Raw genomic sequence first — 18,221 nt, forward strand, 5'->3', positions numbered from 1 at the left:
AGTCTGGAAAAAGTCCTCGGAAAATTACACCCTTACTGTCCCACCAAATTTAGAGAAGCACTTTTTCTCTTGAAGTTCCCCTTTGAGGTCAGGTTTCACGGTTTCCTCGACCGGGACCCACTGTTTCTTTCTGGTATAGTTAACATGCAATACCCATTTCTCATCTCCAGTAGTGATATCCTATACCCAGTCTGTTGTTCGTTTCCTAGTGAGCAGCGAAAAAGAGAGGTCACAAAACAATTTTTCTGAGAATCGGACAAATTGTGAGGAACGAGATGACCGAACTTTTCTACCCTTCCGGTTTCGCGGAGATGGTTGATGATGGTTCTTTGGAGATGCTTGAGAGTCGCAGAAAGTTCACGGTTCGTTGCTCTTGGATCATCTTCCAGGGCTCTCGAATTATCCTTATTGATAGCCAAACGAGACCGACCGGATCTTGGTTCATCATCGAGATCGTAGTTCTTTTTCGTGAACTTTTCGAACCAAAACTTTATGGTATTATAGGTGACAGAATTATTGCCTAACACTGCACACATGTTACCACGAGCTTCGTTGCAATTGCAGCCTTGGGGGAACCCATACAGAAAACCCCTCGGAGGGTGTGACCTTCGGCGAGCAAATTCTCGGTCATTTTGAACAACACCCAAAAGTTTTTTCAAATGTATTAAACATGCACATTACGTACTATGCAAATAAAAAAACAGAATAGGAAAATAACGAGTTAACGCTGAGAAATGAAGAAACATACGAATTTTGCAAAGACTTTTTGACCAACCTAATATTACATTTTACTTTTTTTTGTACTTTTTCAAAATTTCTGCAATTATGGGTTTTCAGGTATTTTTTTTGGAATCTTCCGAAATTGTTTCAGCATTTTAAAGAAGTTTTTTGGAACTTTCAGAAATTTTATACATTTTCTGATTTTTCTAAAGGCTTTTCGAATTTGGTTCTTTGGGAATTGTCCGTTTTTGTAGCTTTTGGTGTTTTCTGAAAATTTTTATTTTTATGGGTTTTTACACGTGGTGTCGGTTTGATCTATGTAGATCTACAAAATGCGCGGGAGTTGAGACGCAGAGTTTTCAATCTGATTTCGCATGGTTAAGAACGTGCTGACGTCACATTTTTCTGGGTAAAAAAATCCCGCATTTTTCGTAGATCAAACCGTAATGGGACAGCCTCACTCCACCTTTTTTCAGAGAATTTATATTATTTCAAATGTGTTTTTGGAACTTTTCGGATTTTAAAAATCCCGAAAAAAAGTTACATTTTATTTTTTTTCTTTGATAGCAATTGTATTTATTTCTGAAGAAAAACTGCGCATACATAGGAAAAATAAGAAATTTTCAGCGAATTTCAAATTTTTATATTTATCAGAAATTATCACATTCTTCTACATTTTTTTTTGGAATTTTTAGAAATTGAGATTTTAAAGCTAAATTTCAGGCGATTTCGGAATTTTTTAAAAATTTGAGCTATCTAATTTTTCAATAGTTTTAAAATTTTTTTCAGAAATTTCAAAATTTCAGAATTTTGAGAAACGTTAACTAGTTATTTTAATCCTAACAGAAATTTCCAAAATTAATTCGAAAATTTTGGAATTTTCATAAATTCTTATATTTTGGCATTTTTTAGAGTTTTTGGACTTTTTCGAAATTAAAAATTGAAAAAAAACTGTCAGATTTTTCAAAATTTCCGAAATTTTTGAATTTTCAAAAAACGGCGAATATCCAGGGCGAATTTGTCGGTTAAAATATACAAAGAACTCAAAATAAGTCTATTTTTCAGAAAAAAATAGGTTGGAAACAACAACAAAAATTTAAAAAAATGGATTGAAATCGAAACAATGTGAATTTAACAATCAAGATCAGGTGGGGGAACATCAATAACCGAGAAAAAGTGGAAATTTTCAAATTTCCAAAAAATTGTATTTAGATGGGGATTTAACGTACCAGAAATAACAACAACAACAACAAAAAAAATCAAAATTCAAAAATAAATTATTCAATCTTCACAAGGTGTATCCTCTTTCTGAACACTTTTGATAACTGTAGCGGCTGCATTCATTCGAATATAGTCCCGTTGCTTGTTGATCTCCACCATTGCCTCCAAATGAGCATCAATTTGCTCGGATTGTGGAACTGGGACCGGTCGGTGGCGAAGATGCAATGGCTTATCTTTGGCGGACAGTGGAACGCGGTTTAGGAACTGAAAATTGAAAGAATTCGATTTTTAAATTTTTTTTTGTAAATATTATAATTTTCAAGATTTTTTAAAATTAAAAATCATGTCTCATAAATATTTCCGACTCTCCATAAATTTTCAACATTTATAATATTATCCGAAAATTTTTAAGATTTAAGAATCATCAAAAATTTAATAATATTTAAAAGGGATTTTTTTTAATTTCAGAAATTTTTTTGGAATTTTCAGAGAATTTCTAACATTTTTTGGAATATCCGAAGAATTTCAGACGATCTAAAAATTTTTTAGAAACAACTAAATTTTGAGAAAAATGTTTGAAAGGGATTTTTTTAAATCTCAGAATTATTTAAAATTTTCTGAAATTTTCTGTAAATTTTTGGGATTTTCTGAAAACTTTGGAATTTCCGAAAAATATCAGACTTTCTATAAATTTTAAGAAATTATTAATTTAAAAAAGTGTTTGAAAGGGATTTTTCAAAATTTAGAATTATTTCAAATTTTCTGAAATTTTTTTTGAATTTTTAGAGAATTTCAAAAATTGTCTTTTTTTTAATTTTGTGAAATTATTGGAAGCCTCAAAAATGTATAATATTTAAAAGGAATTTTTCAAAATTTAGAAATATTTAAAATTTTCTGAAATTTTTTAGGAATTTTAAGGGAATTTCAGATATTAATTTTTTTAAAATTTTTAGGAATAATCAAAAATTTATAATATTTTTTAATTCCGAATTATTTCAAATTTTCAGAAATTGAGATTTTTAAGAAATGAACATTTCAGGCGATTTCGGGGAAAATCTTTAAATTTTTTTAAAAAGTTAAGCAAATCCAGTACTAAAAAAATTCAGAATCGCTGAATTTATTCGAATTTTACGGCGACTAATTTCCTATAAATTTTTAAACTTTTATTCTTCAAAAAGCACAAAATTTTTCGAATTTTTCGGCTAATTTCCTATAGATGTTATGACTTTAAAAACAATCTTTGTTAATGCTTCTCTTCAAAAAGCACCTTCAAATCAACTGAATTATCAGCCATCAGGGTTCTTCTCTGCTGATAAATCACCGCAAAAGCCGTCATAAAAGCATCAACTCCAGCCCGATGCAGCCCTGTAACCACATTTCTCTTGAGCTCCCGAAAGTCTCGAGTCAACAAATTCTGCTCAAATTTCGCGTTCTTCCATGCCTCCTCATCGGTGCCCGTCTTCTCGGCAACCGATTCAGCAATCACATTATTATATCTCCGTTTTCGTTTGAACGCCTTCTTATTCTCCTTAATCCTCTGTAAATCGATAGCAGTATCCACGTCATGGAGCAGTTTACATCCTTTTTCAGTGTTCCGAGCGTGGCAGAAGCCGTGATACGCGAAATATTTGCACACGTGGATGTGAAGATCGATGGGAATCGCGTGATCTGGGAATCCTTCTGGAAGACGTACATCTACACTTTCCGTAGCGTTTTTTAGAGCTTTTATCGACTTTTCAGAGCTTGGGAAGCAAATTTCGATGTGATATCGATTATTTTGACGCTCGATCTCGTTGTCTCCTTGCCTGAAATTATTGATTTTTTGTTGAATTTTTGAAAAAAAAATTTCAAAAAATTTGTCAAAATTTTTTTTATTTTTTAAACCGGGAGAAAATTGGAATTTTTTGGAGAGTTTTGCCGAGAAGCTAAATTTTTAATTTTTCGATTTTTTAAAGAATTTTTTGTATATTTCCCAACTAGCCACGTGATGCCAGGCTGCCCCATTACAGTTTGATCTACAAAAATGCGGGATTTTTTTTGCTCAAAAAATGTGACGTCATCACGTTCTTAGCAATTCCCGCATTTTTTGTAGATCTACGTAGATCAAGCCGAAATGAGACACTCTGACACCACGTGAACTAGCACGTTTCCGACATTTAATTTTTTTCTTATTTGGGATAAAATTGGATTAAAAAATTTTTTTTTGATTTGTTTTTTGGAACTTATGCCGAAAGTTCAAACATTTTAGTGGAAATTTCAACGAAAAATTAAATGTTTTCAGTTTTGGTGGGAATTGAAAATTGAAATTTAAAAGTTTCGCAGGAAAACTGAATTTTTTATTTTTTATTCAAATATTTGGCGGGAAATTTAAATTTTTTCGAAAAGTTGAAAGTGAAAGTCAGAAATTTTATAAAACATTTTTTTAATTTGTTCAAAAAAAATTGCGAAAATTTTAATTTAAAAAAAAATCATTTTTATTAGTTGACATATTTAAAATAACTTTCAAAAAATTGGCGGGAAATTCAAAATTTTCGAATTTTGTCAAGAATTTTTATGAAATTTCAAATGTTAATTTTTTGCCAGTAATAATTTGATTATAACGATTTTTTTGCATTTTTTTTCAAAAAATTTGGCCAAAATTTTTTTATTTTCTCAATCGGGAGAAAATTGGAATTTTTTGGAGAGTTTTGCCCAGAAAAATTAAATTTTCAATTTTTTTTTTTTGGAATGTATGATTTTTTTTTGGAATTTATGAGATTTTTCAAATTTTAAACTTGAAGTATGACTGAAAATTAAATTTTGCAATTTTTGGATTTGAAGCTTCAGAGGAATTGAAAAAAATTGTTCAAAAAATTGGCTGAAAATTCAAAAATTTTCGATTTTCAGAACAATATTTTAAAAAACCGGTTTTTCGAAAAATTGTTAAGCCTAAGAATTTTTTTTCGAAAAATTAAAAAATTAATTTAAAAAAAATAATTGTTTCAAAAAAAATTTTTTTTTTCAAATTAACATTTTTTTTTCAATTTTCAAAAAAAAATTAATTTTCTCTCTGACATACGTTCTCCGGAACACATATTCCAAAAAAGAGGCAGTCATTCTCGTCTGATACTCTGCCAAATACTTGGAATCCGCCACCGGCAGATAGTTATCCGGAAACATATCACTCAAATTATTAACGAATCCATCAAGAGTGTCAGGTAAATCGATATCATATAACTGCTTATAGATAAATGCCAAATCAATAAATCCATTGTGAAGGCAGAAGGTGGCCGATGAGCCTAGAAGCTCACGGAAAAGAGTTTTCAATGGACAGTTGGCTCCCTGGAATCGTACTCCTGATTGAATAAGTCTGTTGAAATCGAAAGAATGTTTGGCGAGAAATTGAAGAGCCGATGGTTCAATTGTGAATGGTTTTTCTGAGAATGTGAGAATATTGAAAACTTGGGTCTCGTAGCGAAGAGCTCGACGTTTTTCACTTTTATGCGTCAGCTTCATTGTGGCGATTCCAACGGATAGAATGCTTCTGGAAAAGGTGGGAGAATTATTGATTTTTCCAAAATTTATTTTTACATATTTTTTTCCGAAAAATTATCGATTTCTAAAAAAGTTCAAAAGGTTCTTTTTTACGAAATTATCGATTTTTACAGTTTTCTCAGGTAATTATTGATTTTTTTTTTCAGATTTTTTAAAACGAAACTATTGATTTTTTTTCGGAATTTTTACGAAATTATGACGATTTTCCAAAAAAAAAATTTTTTATCGAAATTATCGATTTTTACAGATTTTTCGAGGAAATTATCGATTTTTACAGATTTTCAACAATAAATTATCGATTTTTCCAACAAAAAAATTTCCAAGGAAAATATCGATTTTTTTCGGATTTTTTAAAACCAAAATTATCGATTTTTTAAACGAAATTTTTTTAAACGAATTCATTGATTTTTAAATTAATTTTTTGATCATGGAATTATTGATTTTCGCAGATTTTTTACAATAAATTATCGATTTTTTTCGGATTTTTTAACGAATTAATTAATTTTTGAAAATTAATTTTTCGATCATGGAATTTCTGATTTTCGCAGATCTTTAATACTAAAATTATCGATTTTTCCAAAAATTTTTAAAAAAGAGATTATCGATTTTTTCCGGATTTTTTTTACGAATTTATTGATTTTTCCAAATTTATTTTTACGAAATTATTGATTTTTTTAAATTAATTTTTCGATCCTGGAATTTCTGATTTTCGCAGTTTTTTAATACTAAAATTATCGATTTTCCTAGATTTTTTCATAAAACTACCGATTTTCACAATTAAAAATATTGATTTTTGTAGATTTAAATAAAAACAAAGTTATCGATTTTTTTTTAAAAATTTCACGAAAAAATCGATTTTTTAAATTCCAAATAAAAATATTGATTTTTCAACGAGAAAATTATCGATTTTCTCAAAATTCTATACCTAGTATGCGCGGCATCACGAATCGCCTGATATCTCTCAGCGATATCACGTGAACGTAGTCCTTTCCCGCCGAGACCGCTCAACTCCAAATCTATCGCTGTAAAATCTGCGGATTTGATGCAAACAAGCAAATATGGCCAGATTTTCGCGAAATTGTCGCGGTTTACTTCGATAACTCGAATTTCTGAGAACGCCGGAATTTTGTCCTTTGAAGTGCTGCCGTCGCCGGCGGAGCTTGTCGTTGATGAGTCCCCGTCGCCGCTCATTCTGGAGGAAAAATCGATAAAATTAGGGCGGTTTATGGAAAAATTTGAAAACTATAAAAATTAAAGAAAAAACGGAAAAATTTGTTCCACAAAAATTGAAAAATAAATTTTTTAAAAATTCTCTGAAAATCTGGAAATTATTTTTTTTGCCTTAAAAAAATCAGGTAAGTAATTTCAAACGGTGAGATTATTTCAACACACAGGCACACAAAGGGAAACATTTCTTACAAAAAAAAAATCGATAATTTTTATTTATGGGCAGTTGTTGTTGATGTTTTTGAGCAAAAAATTGAAAAAAAAATCAATAAAAAACAAGAAACGGAAAAAAACCAGACAAATACTTTTTTGATGAAGAATAAGAAGAGAAAAATTGTCAAAAAATGACTGAAAATTTCGGGAAAATCGGTCTAAAAATACTGAAAAATCTATTTTTTCCAAAAAAAATTGGGGACCTATTGAATTATCGATTTTTTGAAAATATTTTGATTTTTGGAGAATATAGATTATTTTCCAAAAATTGTCATATTTTTCGAAAAAATAATTGACTTTTTCGGAAAATATCGATTTTTTGAAAATTATACGTTTTCAAAAAAAAAACCGCGAAAATTATTGAAAGTTATCGGTTTTTTGGAAAATGCAAAATTTAAGATATTCTCCAAAAATCGATAACTTTAAAATATTATCGATTTTTAGAAATCTATAAAACTAAAAATTTGGTAAGAAAATCGATAAATTCCTAAAAATCTATTTTTCCAAAAAAAAATTGAGAAATATTGAATTAAATATTGATTTTTGGAAGATGAATATTTTCCAAAAATAATTTTTTTAAAAAAATAAATTGAGAAAAAAAATCAGTTTTTGATAAATTTTAAAAATTCCCAAAATCGTAATTTCCCAAAAAAAAGGTATTTAATCTAATCGTTTTTTTGGATAATTTTTGATTTTTGGAGAACAACAATTTTTTTGGAAAAATATCGAATATTTTCCTAAAAAAAATACTTTTTTCGAACGATTTTCTTGAAAAAGTTTCATCCAAATTCTGCACAATTCTCCACACACATTGGCCTAATACAATTAATTTATTGATCCTTCTTTTCCGGCGTAGAAATCGATGAACCATTTTCGTTCGAATGTGCTCCAGCGGCACGTCGATCACGTGAAGCGGCCAGGGCTCGTGACACTGCATCCCAGATTCCTCCCATGAAAATCGCGCAGAATAGGTTTTCGATTGGAGCAAACGGATCGGTGACGTGGAGAATGACTGCCGAGAGCTTGAAGTAGACAAAGAAACCGACGATTACCTGGAAATGCATTTTTTTTATTTATTTTTCAAATAAAAAATTCGGAAATTTTGAAAAAAAAGTGCATTTTAGCACTTTTTTTTAAATTAAAAAAAAATTGTTTTTAAAGGGTTTTCTGATTTTTTTCCAATTAAAAAAAAAATTTTGTAGCATTTTTTTTTTGAAATAACACAATTTAGATTTTTAAAAATCGAAAAAAAAAACTTTTTAGAACTATTGGAAAGCTGTAAATATTTGAATTTTGCAAAAATATATTTTGGAATTTTTTTTCCAAAAACTGTTGCTTTTTTAGGATTTACACAAAAAATTTGTGAGTCTAATTTTTTTTGTTTTTATTTAAATTAGAATACATTTTTTAAAAATTTTCTCGAAATTTTCCAGCAAAATTCAAAACAAATCTCATTTTTGGACTATTTTTATCAATTTTTTTCGGAATTTTTTTTTTTAATTTTGAGAAAATATTTTTAAAAAATAATAAAATATTTTAAGATAAGAAATTCAAGATTTTTTCTCGAATTTTGACAAAAAATTATCAATTTCAACAGAACAAAGTAGGAAATTTTTTTTATTCATTAAAATTTTTTTAGGATTTAAAAACAAAATACCAAAAAAAAACAATTTTTTAGCATTACAAACATTTTTAATAAATTTTCAAAAAAAGTATATTTTTTGTTAATTCGGAAAATTTTTCTCAATGTTTTTGGATGAATTGTAGAAAAAAATTAATACAATTTTTTTAGGGATTTGAAGACAAAATACCGAAAAAAGATATGTTTGGCATTATAAGAATTTTGGAAACAAAATTCCAAAAAAAAAAAAATTTTTTTTTGGAAAATTTTGCAAAATTAAATTTTTTAAACTATTTTTCTTAATTTTTTTGTTTCCAATTTTTCTCCAAAAACCCACCAAATAAACCAAATCATGTGGCGCCGTCAAATAAGTTCCACTCTTCTCCAATGCCAACACAGAAGCCGCAACAACACACGCCTTCGTTGCAAAAGACGGGCGGAGCAGTTCATTATGAGTCGGCAGCCAGACACCACGTACGAGTTGCTCCAGCGTTCTCACAATTCCTGAGCCGGCTCCTTTGGCGGTTCCGACGAGCACTTGCACAATATAAGAGTTCGGGTAGAGCTTCGCAGCATGCGATACACCGTGTGACACCTTATAGGCCCGCTTCACCTCCTTCATCACGGCGAGCACACACTTGACCGGCGTGATTTTCGCGATTTTATAGATTCCGTCGAATGGCGCGTAGAACACCAGATACCAGATGATTGTGGCGAGGATTATGTCGTCGTGTCGTTTGAACGGAGCGATGACGGGCTCGCCGAGCAAGAAGTTGGCTAGGAAAGCGTCGGCGAAGCACATGAGCATTGAGGAGAGCCAGCAGGAGAGTGGATGCTTGCGGGAAAAGATTGATGCAGCACTTCCCAAGTCGTCTCGGACTTCGATTATCATCTGGAATTCGGGGATTTTTGACGAAAAAAACTTGTGTATATGTTATGTATATGTATATATTATGTGCATATTACATATATAGCGAGGTATATATATACATATAATTCCAGCTTAAATCTACCGAAGTTTCCCTATTAGAATTGCACTGATTGATTGAAAAACTGTCTTGCATGAATAGGTAATGATATGTATATATTGTGTATATTGTATATATTGTATATATTAAGAGACCATGAGATCATGAGAATGCCTACCGTTTTGGCGCGGGAATATCTCGTAGCGAAGGCATCTAAATCTCTCGTCGCCGCATGTTCTCTCTGCTGCCGCTACTTCCGCGCCACAAAGTAGGCATTCTAATGAACTCATGGTTTCGTAATATAACATGTTGCATTCAAGACTGTATTTCATTCAATCAGTGCAGTTCTAATAGAGAAAAACGTACAATTCGCTAGATTGAAACTTGAATTATGTATATATATATATATAATATACATATAATTCAAGCTTAAATCTACCGAAGTTTCTCTATTAGAATTGCACCGATTGATTGAAAAACAGTCTTTCATTAATAGGTAATGATATGTATATATTGTGTATGTATATGTGCATATGTATTTATAACAAATTGCATTCAAGACTGTTTTCAATCAATCGGTGCAATTCTAATAGGGAAAACATACAATTCGGTAGATCGAAACTTGAATTATATATATATATATATATATATATATATAGTGCATGCATATAATTCAAGCTCGCTTCTGCCGAAATTTCACTATTAGAATTGCATTGCTAGTAGTACTGATTTTTTCAAAAAAACGTCTTGCATGAATAGGTGTATTTTGTAATTTCAACTACCTATATTCGATGTGAGTTATATTCGTAGCATTGATTTTAATGACGAATGCATATTTGGATATTTTGAACCATTATACTTGTTGCTTTAAATATGTGCATTATCTTTCAACATTTCCAAGAAGTTATATATATATATATATATATATATATATATATATATATATATATATACACATACTTACTATTAATTAATTCAATCATCATTAGTACTTCTAAAAGTTCGAATTTTGAAAATTCCAATTTTTTCATAGAACTTTTATGAATCTGATTTGCAATATTTTCCTATTCTCTGCTCGGTAGTTCTCAGTGACTCAGTCGGTCATTGGAACTCCACGAGGTCTGAGTTAGTGTCAATATAAATACTGCAAACATCAATTTTCAACAATTAGTATGACTCAAGATTTGTCCACTTGTTGTTACGAAATTCAATGTATATATACTGAATTATTTCATATGTATCACTGAGACAATGCTCCCGGAAGTATAACGAATATAGACGTAGCCTGTTGCTAGGTAATTCTATTTATATATCCGGTTATCACAAGTTATGTTTCTCACACGTGACGCCGTCTGCTGCTCAGTGAGCATGAAGTGCATATGAGAATGTTGAGCTTTTGGTTATAAAGCAGCATTTTTAGTGATATTTTATTGCAGAACGATCGATTTAAATCAACTTTGGCAATATTCATCCATTTCATGATTTCTTAGCTTATGGTTTTCTCTCCAGAGGTTACAGCTTCCGTGTAGGCGTGAAAAACTCTTGCCTGCCTGACTTTAAGGCGACCTCCGCCTGCCTCTCGCTTGAATCAGCTCCTTATGTTCAAACATACTTGAACTTTTTTTTTCATTTTTCAATTCGTGTTTTCAAATTGATGGCGCGAGGCTTGCAGGTTTCTGGCAGGCGGCGCCAGGCCTTGAAACCGCGCCTGCCTACCATGGAAGCCTACCAGAGATCTTCTCGTTGCAAAATACTTCCACGTGACACCAATTGGCCCCCGCCTAGCCACGCCTATAAGGTGACATTTTCGTCTAAATGAAACCGAAATTGCAATGCCTTCCGTGCGGCGCGCAATGCCTCTTCAATGGCAGAGAGGGAGATAGAGACAAACAAATAGCGGCCAATTTTTGGGCATTTTTTCTTCTTTTCAATTTCCTTCTTCTTCTTCAACTTCTGTACTTTCACAGTGTGGGTTGTTCCGAATCCAATCATCATTATTACTTCACATCGTTTTAGTGTCCAAAAACCACTCAACTTCACACAACGTTCTTCTTTTTTTCCAGGGGTTTTTTTTTGTTATATTCAGCAAAAACACTTGAGAGGGGGTAGATTGTAGTGTTTTTCGTCACTTTTTGAACTTTTCATGTAAAGCCTTTCTTATCGGAGAGAGGTTCTTTGCAGACGTGACTTTTGCCAAATGATGATTTTTGGCGGTAGTGTCATGTTGGTTTATTTACTATGGACATTGCACGTTTTGTTGAAATTTCGTTTTTTTTTTTTGAAACATAATTCGTATTACTGTTAATTTATTAGACTCAAAATTGCCTGAGAACACCGAATTTCAAATTTCAATTTGAAAATTCTTGAAAATCTCTCGCAAAAAAAAGTTATGGCGGCTCAAAAAAATGGCCCAAAATTAGTTAAAAATTGAAATTTGACTGAAAGTTGTCAGCGGCTGGGAACTAACTTTTTTGAAATCACCGTCAAATTTTGGGTATACAAGTTAATTATCTTGAGTTTACCAACTCGATTTAGGCATACGGTGTCAGAGTGTCCCATTTCGATTTGATCTTCGTAGATCTACAAAAAATGCGGGAATTTTTTTCCAAAAATATGTGCAAAGTTCTCAACTGATTTCGTATGGTCAAGAAAGTGCTGACGTAACATATTTTTGGGAAAAAAAATTCCCGCATTTTTTGTAGATCAAATCGTAATATGACATCCCGGCATTACGTGGTTAGGTACATTTGGTAAAACTACCTTAAAGGTACCTACATAAATCGAGTTGAAATCGCCAGATAATTAACTTGAATACCGAAAATTAGACGGTGATTTCAAAAAAGTTAGTTTCCAGTCGCTGACAAATTTCAGTCAAATTTCAAATTTAATTAGGTCATTTTTGAGCCGCCATAACTTTTTTTGAGCAGTTTCCAAGAATTGTCATTATGAAATTCAGGGTGTTTTCAGACAATTTCAAGTCTAATAAATCAATAAATTGCTCATTGTTGTTGTTCTGTTTCGTAGGAAAATCGTGCTTCTTCCTGTGAAATTCTCGGCAAAATCGAATAAAATTCCTTTGTTCCAATTTTTTTTGTTTTCAAAACTTGTCAATTCCGAAACCCCAATTTTTCAATAAATGAATAAATCATCATGATCACCAATGTAAACCGGAATCCCCTTCCCAGTACCATCCATCAAACTTCCAATTCACTGAACACCGATACACCTTCTCTCTCTCATTACACTTTGCCTATTCACCCACAAGAACCTTGGCAATGTGCCAAGTCGGTTGGAGAGAGGTTACCCGCTATCACTCGACCAGATCGACCTTCAGGCGGTGGCGGTGGCGGGAAGGAGGAGGTCATATTTGTTAGGTTCGCCTAAACTGTCATATAGTTTCTCTCTCTCTCTCTCTTGACTCCTTTTTCGTTTTGTTTTGTCTCTTGTTGCTGCTGCAGCAGCTAACCGGCGCTTTTATGGGTGCACCTACAAATCAAACATGACTAATCGCTTTCGTTATTGTCTTCATTGTTATGATTGGTTTGGAAATTACTTTTTTTCCCCCAAAATTTGCTTTTTTAACTTCTCTTCAATGCTCCTTTATGATAGGTTTGAAAATTCCTTCTCGATGATTGTTCACTTTTTCGGAAAAAGTTCTTCTTTACCAATTGGCAAGTTTTTTTCGGCAAAAAAAAGTGGTGGCCGAGTTTTCACTCTTCCATCTCCATGGTACCAGAGAGTCCTATTTTGGTTTGATCTACGTCGATCTACAAAAAAATGCGGAAACTGATTTCGCATGGTTAAAGGTGGACTAACGGTTCGGACGATTTTGAACGTATACACAAAATGAGCACAAATGAACGAATTTCGTAATGAAACTGCTCAAAAATTTTCAAAAATGTTTTATGGTGGTTCAAAATTTTGAAAAAATTACACTGATTTTAGCTAAAATCTCGAATTTTGCCTATTTTTTGGTGTCACATCGGTCCGAAGTTGACTTTTTCGGAATTATCATCCTTTATTGCATATTTCGGTAGTTTATCTCATTTAATCTCGTCGATTAAGGTACATTTAAAGCCGATAGGTAACCAATTTTGATGATTTTTGGTTACCTATCGGCTTTAAATGTATTTTAATCAACGAAATTAAATAAGATAAACTACTAAAATATGCAATAAAGGATGATAATTCCGAAAAAGTCAACTTCGGACCGATGTGACACCAAAAAATAGGCAAAATTCGAGATTTTAGCTAAAATCAGTGGAATTTTTCGAAATTTTGAACCGCCATAAAAAAAATATTTTGAACAATTTTTGAGCAGTTTCATTACGAAATTATTTCATTTGAGCTCATTTTGGGTCTATACGTTCAAAATCGTCCGAACCGTTAGTCCTCCTTTAAGAACGTGCTGACGTCACATTTTATTAGGGCAAAAAAATCCCGCATTTTTTTTGTAGATCAAACCGTAGCATTGCACCACATTTTCGTGCTCAATTAGAAATTTTCACTTCTCTGGGACAACCGTATTTTGATTTGGAAATTGAAACATTTCCAAATTGAGATAATTGATTTTCTCTCGAAATTGAGTGTTTTATTGATCCTTCCTTCCTTCCTATACAGAAAAATGCTTCAAATTCCTCTCTCTATCTGTCATCATTATCATCTCTCATTCCGCTGTCAATAATCACATTCACATCGTCCAGATCAATTTTGATTCTAATTCAAGGTGACGATGCCATCGACCAACTTGACGAAACGCGACTGGGAGAAGGATCACGTGTACTTGGTGCAGTTTCCGAGAGCCGGATGCATTCCATCGCCGTCTCCGTACGCGTTCAAGGTGGAGACGTTCTTGCGTGTCGCCGATATTCCGTACACGGTAAGTGAGGGCAAAACAAGAAAAGTCGAAAATTCACGGTTTGATCTACAAAAATGCGGGGATTTTTCGCCCTAATAAAATGTGACGTCAGCAAGTTCCTAACCATGCGAAATCAGTTAAGAACTCTGCGTTTCATTTTCCCGCATTTTTTGAAGATCTACGTAGATCAAGCCGAAATGAGACACTCTGATATTACGTGGAAAAATCGACAATTTAACGTGACAGAGTGTCCCATTTTGGTTTGATCTACGTAGATCACGAGAATTGCGGGAGAAGAGACGCAGCAGACTTCTCAACTGATTTCGCATGGTTAAAAACGTGCTGACGTCACATTTTGGGGGGGGGGGGGGGGGAATTCCCGCATTTTTTGTAGATCAAGTGTCAATTCGGTCTTTAGAAACCCATTTAAGATCCAACTTAGAATTGAATAAATTTCAAAAATTCGGCTTTTGCATCAGCTATTGCTTTTTTGCTGAGCTCTCCTAGCCTTCCTGACGGCGTTAAACCCATCAACTTTCAGAACATCAACAACGAGTTCAAAAAGATGTCGGCTCGCGGTCAAATCCCATTCATCGAGCTGAACGGTCGCCAGCACGCTGACAGCACCATCATCATCGACAATCTGACCGAGCACTTCCACAAGTCGGATCTCGAGGATCTCTCCGCTTCCGACAAGGCCATCGCGCGAGCATTCTTCGCACTTCTCGAGCATCATCTGTGCTGGGTGAGCTTGTACTCTCGCGGTCAGGACTTTGGATGGCTAGCCACTGACACCGGATTCGGACGTTTGTTGACCGGAATCAAGGGGTTCGCATTCAAGAACTTTATCGTCAAAAGCTTCACGAAAAAGGTTCGCGGACGTGCTGCCGCTCAAGGAATGGGAACTTTCTCCAGGGAGGAGGTGTTGGATCAGGCGAAGAAGGACTTGGACGCCATTTCGACACAGTTGGGCGATAAGCCGTATCTCTTCGGAAGCAGCATCAAGACGGTGAGTGATTAGGCTTGGCAGGTTCTGGCTGTCCCATTACGGTTTGATCTACGGAAAATGCGGGGGAATATTTCGCCAAAGAAAAATGTGACGTCAGCACGTTCTTAACCATGCGAAATCAGTGGAGAACTCTGCGTCTCTTCTCCTGCATTTTTTGTAGATCTATGTAGATCAAGCCGAAATGAGACACTTTGACACCACCTGAGTAGAACGGAGTACTTCATTTCAAGGATGGACGTTAAAAATGGATCCCGTGTCCTAGAGATGATCGGAAAACTTTTCCGATTTCTGGTGTAAACTCGAGCATCCAGGTGGTTTGATCTACGTAGATCTACAAAAAAACTGCGGGAGAAGAGACGCTTTCGTATCGTTAAGAACGTGCCGACACCACATAGTTTTGGGCAAAAAATTCCCGCACTTTTTGTAGATCAAACCGTAATGGGACAGATTACTAAGCTTCAAATTCCAGATCGATGTGACCGCATTTGCTCATCTCGCCGAGCTCATCTACACACCACAATTCAGCCCGGAAATCCGTGCCTACATCGACGAGAAGGTTCCGAATGTGATGGAATATGTGATCCGTATCAAGGAGAAGTATTGGCCAGATTGGGAGGAGACCACGAATACGATGAATATGGCAACGGTGTGGAAGAAGGCATAATCACTTTTTTTTTTGATTTTATTAATCCCAATTACCAAAAAAAAAAACCAAAGTTCACCAAAGAATCTATCATTCCGAATTATTTGAATAAAGTTTGAAAATTATGAAACTAACCAACAGATAATGCGCGACATCAAAGTAGGGATACATCTTGAGCCGGTGCAATTGAGCACCGGCGTCGAGAAGAATCTCCTGATCGAGCTGAAAACTCTCCGGCACCACCATCGTTTGAGCAGGTCGTCGGCCTGAAAATGTGATGTAGAATTTGGGTGGATATCCGAAATTTGTCAATTGGAAGGAAAAATTGTTTTTTTTTTTCGTAAAAAATCGGAAAAAACGTTGATCTGGAAAATTCAAAATTTATTTTTTTTTTTGGCAAAATTAAAAATCATTTTATGAAAATGTAAAAGATTCTATTAATTTTTTTCAGAAAATTCGATTTTTTACAAATTTTTTTTTGAAATAAATGACAGAAAAGTCTCAATACACGTGGTGTCAGAGTGTCTCATTTCGGCTTGATCTCCGTTGATCTACAAAAAATGCGGGAGAAGAGACGCAGAGTTTTCAACTGATTTCGCATGGTTAAGAACGTGCTGACGTCACATTTTTTTGGGACAAAATTCCTGCATTTTTTGTAGATCAAACCGTAATAGGACAGCCTGGCACCACGTGTCAATTTTTCTAAAAATTCTTTTTTTTATTAATTTTGCAACAAAAAAATCAAATTCATTGTGATTTTTTGGTTTTCCATTTGTAATTTGAATAAATAATTTAAATTACAGAAGGGAAACCGATAAAATTTGGCGGAAAAGTGGCAAAAACCCTTCTAACGTTTTTTGGCAAATTAAAAAAAAATTTTTACATTTTTTTTCCAAAAATTCAAAATTAAAAAAAAACCATTTTGTTTGCCCCCAGGCTTCAAAAAATAGTGCTATAATTAGAGTGTTACAGAAATCACATGTACATAGAAACGTTTATTTTCTGGTGATGATAAGATTTCTAGCTGATAAGAATTAATAAGAGATATCAGGAAGGTGCATTTACGTCAATGGCGGCGTTTGTTGGGGTAAATGCTGATTTTTTTTGAAAAAATAATTCTAAACTTTTGAATGATCAAGTCAGTTTGCTTCTGAAATTGTTCGAGAATTGGAATTCCCGGAGAAATCGAAACTCTGCTTCAAATGAATGAGAAAACAATCAATTATATCATATCCTATTGAATTTAAAATTCCAGGACGTTTGCTATTCCCTTTATAAGTTGAAAGCTCAAAAACTAAGAAACGAGCCAAGCTGGGAGAATCTCTGCTCTATTGGAAAAACGGAGAAAAAGTAGCCATTGCAGAAGAAGATTATCGTCGGATATCTTGCCGCGCACACACACTCTCTTTTGAATATACATAAGAGATGTGCAAGAGTGACGAAATTTCATTTTTTTTTCTGTCTCTCTCTCTACTTCGTATGGAAGAAATAAAGAGGGTTGTCTGAGTAATGTATTCCAGAGAATATGCTTGACTTAGACCTAAGAATATTTTTTGCCATTACTGTGCTAAAATAAGTTCATATTTTATTTAATAATTCGGAAATTAATGGAGCGACAGGAAAATTGTCTCGAACCCAACTTCAGAAGCTCGTGTAATGTTGAGCAATAGTACCTATACTAAAATTTGCCATAGCTTAAGTATTTTCTAAATTTCTGTATAAAACCCTAAGTAGGCAGCTCGAAAAACATCTAATGACAAAATATTTTATTCAAAATAATTACTAACTAGCAAAGTATTCATTGTGGATTTTAGTTCGTTAGGCTAGCTAGATGGTTGAATTTCTTATTAGTTGCCTTGTTAATAACGCTTAATAAGTATTCATTAAATTGCTTATTATGCTAGATTAACACAAATCATAAATAACCTGTACGCATATACATATATATATATATATATACAGTGCGTCCAACTTCTATAGCACCCCCCTCCAATTTGGCGGTTTGGAGCTTCTCAAAATGTTTTTTGAAAAAGTGTTAGTGCAGTTCGATAGCAAATGTTGAAAAACCTATGCTCCCCAATTTTTATTATGGTATCTCAAAAATCACGGAAATTAGGTCAAAATATCTGAAAAATGGCCGTCCAACTTCTATAGCACCCCCTCTGATTTTTGGCAATTTTCGGTAAAATCGGGGTTTTCTTCTTAAT

The 18,221-nt window shown here is 33.3% G+C and overlaps 3 protein-coding genes across 4 annotated transcripts; 1 reads left to right on the plus strand and 2 right to left on the minus strand.

Annotated features, from left to right (window-relative positions):
• Positions 1–1,307: 1,307 nt before the first annotated feature.
• Positions 1,308–6,667, minus strand: parn-2 (Target of EGR1 protein 1). The gene is made up of 4 exons (NM_064201.7): positions 6,401–6,667; positions 5,000–5,464; positions 3,209–3,746; positions 1,308–2,205 (listed from the first exon to the last, which is right to left on the minus strand). Exons 1-4 carry the CDS (start codon positions 6,664–6,666, stop codon positions 2,002–2,004), a joined length of 1,473 nt encoding a protein of 490 aa, NP_496602.1. The 5' UTR covers position 6,667; the 3' UTR covers positions 1,308–2,001.
• A 223-nt stretch (positions 6,668–6,890) lies between these two features.
• Positions 6,891–16,284, minus strand: tric-1B.1 (Trimeric intracellular cation channel type 1B.1). Its single transcript, NM_064202.4, has 3 exons — positions 16,150–16,284; positions 8,874–9,428; positions 6,891–7,967 (listed from the first exon to the last, which is right to left on the minus strand). The coding sequence occupies exons 1-3, from the start codon at positions 16,258–16,260 to the stop codon at positions 7,746–7,748; spliced, it is 888 nt and encodes a 295-aa protein (NP_496603.2). The 5' UTR covers positions 16,261–16,284; the 3' UTR covers positions 6,891–7,745.
• Positions 14,231–16,144, plus strand: faxc-1 (the record flags this gene model as incomplete). 2 transcript variants are annotated; one of them, NM_064203.5, is made up of 3 exons in its annotated part: positions 14,231–14,383; positions 14,904–15,371; positions 15,841–16,144. In NM_064203.5, 3 exons carry the CDS (start codon positions 14,237–14,239, stop codon positions 16,033–16,035), a joined length of 810 nt encoding a protein of 269 aa, NP_496604.1. The 2 variants fall into 2 exon arrangements, with proteins under 2 accessions (NP_496604.1, NP_001417608.1); NM_001430678.1 differs by lacking the exon at positions 14,231–14,383 and having other exon boundaries at positions 14,928–15,371; positions 15,841–16,035.
• Positions 16,285–18,221: the final 1,937 nt, after the last annotated feature.

Source organism: Caenorhabditis elegans, chromosome II, assembly GCF_000002985.6.
Source record: "Caenorhabditis elegans chromosome II".
NCBI lineage: Eukaryota > Metazoa > Nematoda > Chromadorea > Rhabditida > Rhabditidae > Caenorhabditis > Caenorhabditis elegans.

Excerpts from the sequence above, each read along its gene's own strand:
- tric-1B.1 (NM_064202.4), bottom strand. The coding sequence starts at position 16,260 with ATGGTGGTGCCGGAGAGTTTTCAGCTCGATCAGGAGATTCTTCTCGAC. Across the intron at positions 9,429-16,149 it reads ATGTCGCGCATTATCTGTTG|ATGATAATCGAAGTCCGAGA; the intron begins GTTAGTTTCATA and ends CCCGAATTCCAG. Across the intron at positions 7,968-8,873 it reads CACATGATTTGGTTTATTTG|GTAATCGTCGGTTTCTTTGT; the intron begins GTGGGTTTTTGG and ends ATGCATTTCCAG.
- parn-2 (NM_064201.7), bottom strand. The coding sequence starts at position 6,666 with ATGAGCGGCGACGGGGACTCATCAACGACAAGCTCCGCCGGCGACGGC. Across the intron at positions 5,465-6,400 it reads CGTGATGCCGCGCATACTAG|AAGCATTCTATCCGTTGGAA; the intron begins GTATAGAATTTT and ends CACCTTTTCCAG. Across the intron at positions 2,206-3,208 it reads ATAATTCAGTTGATTTGAAG|TTCCTAAACCGCGTTCCACT; the intron begins GTGCTTTTTGAA and ends TTCAATTTTCAG.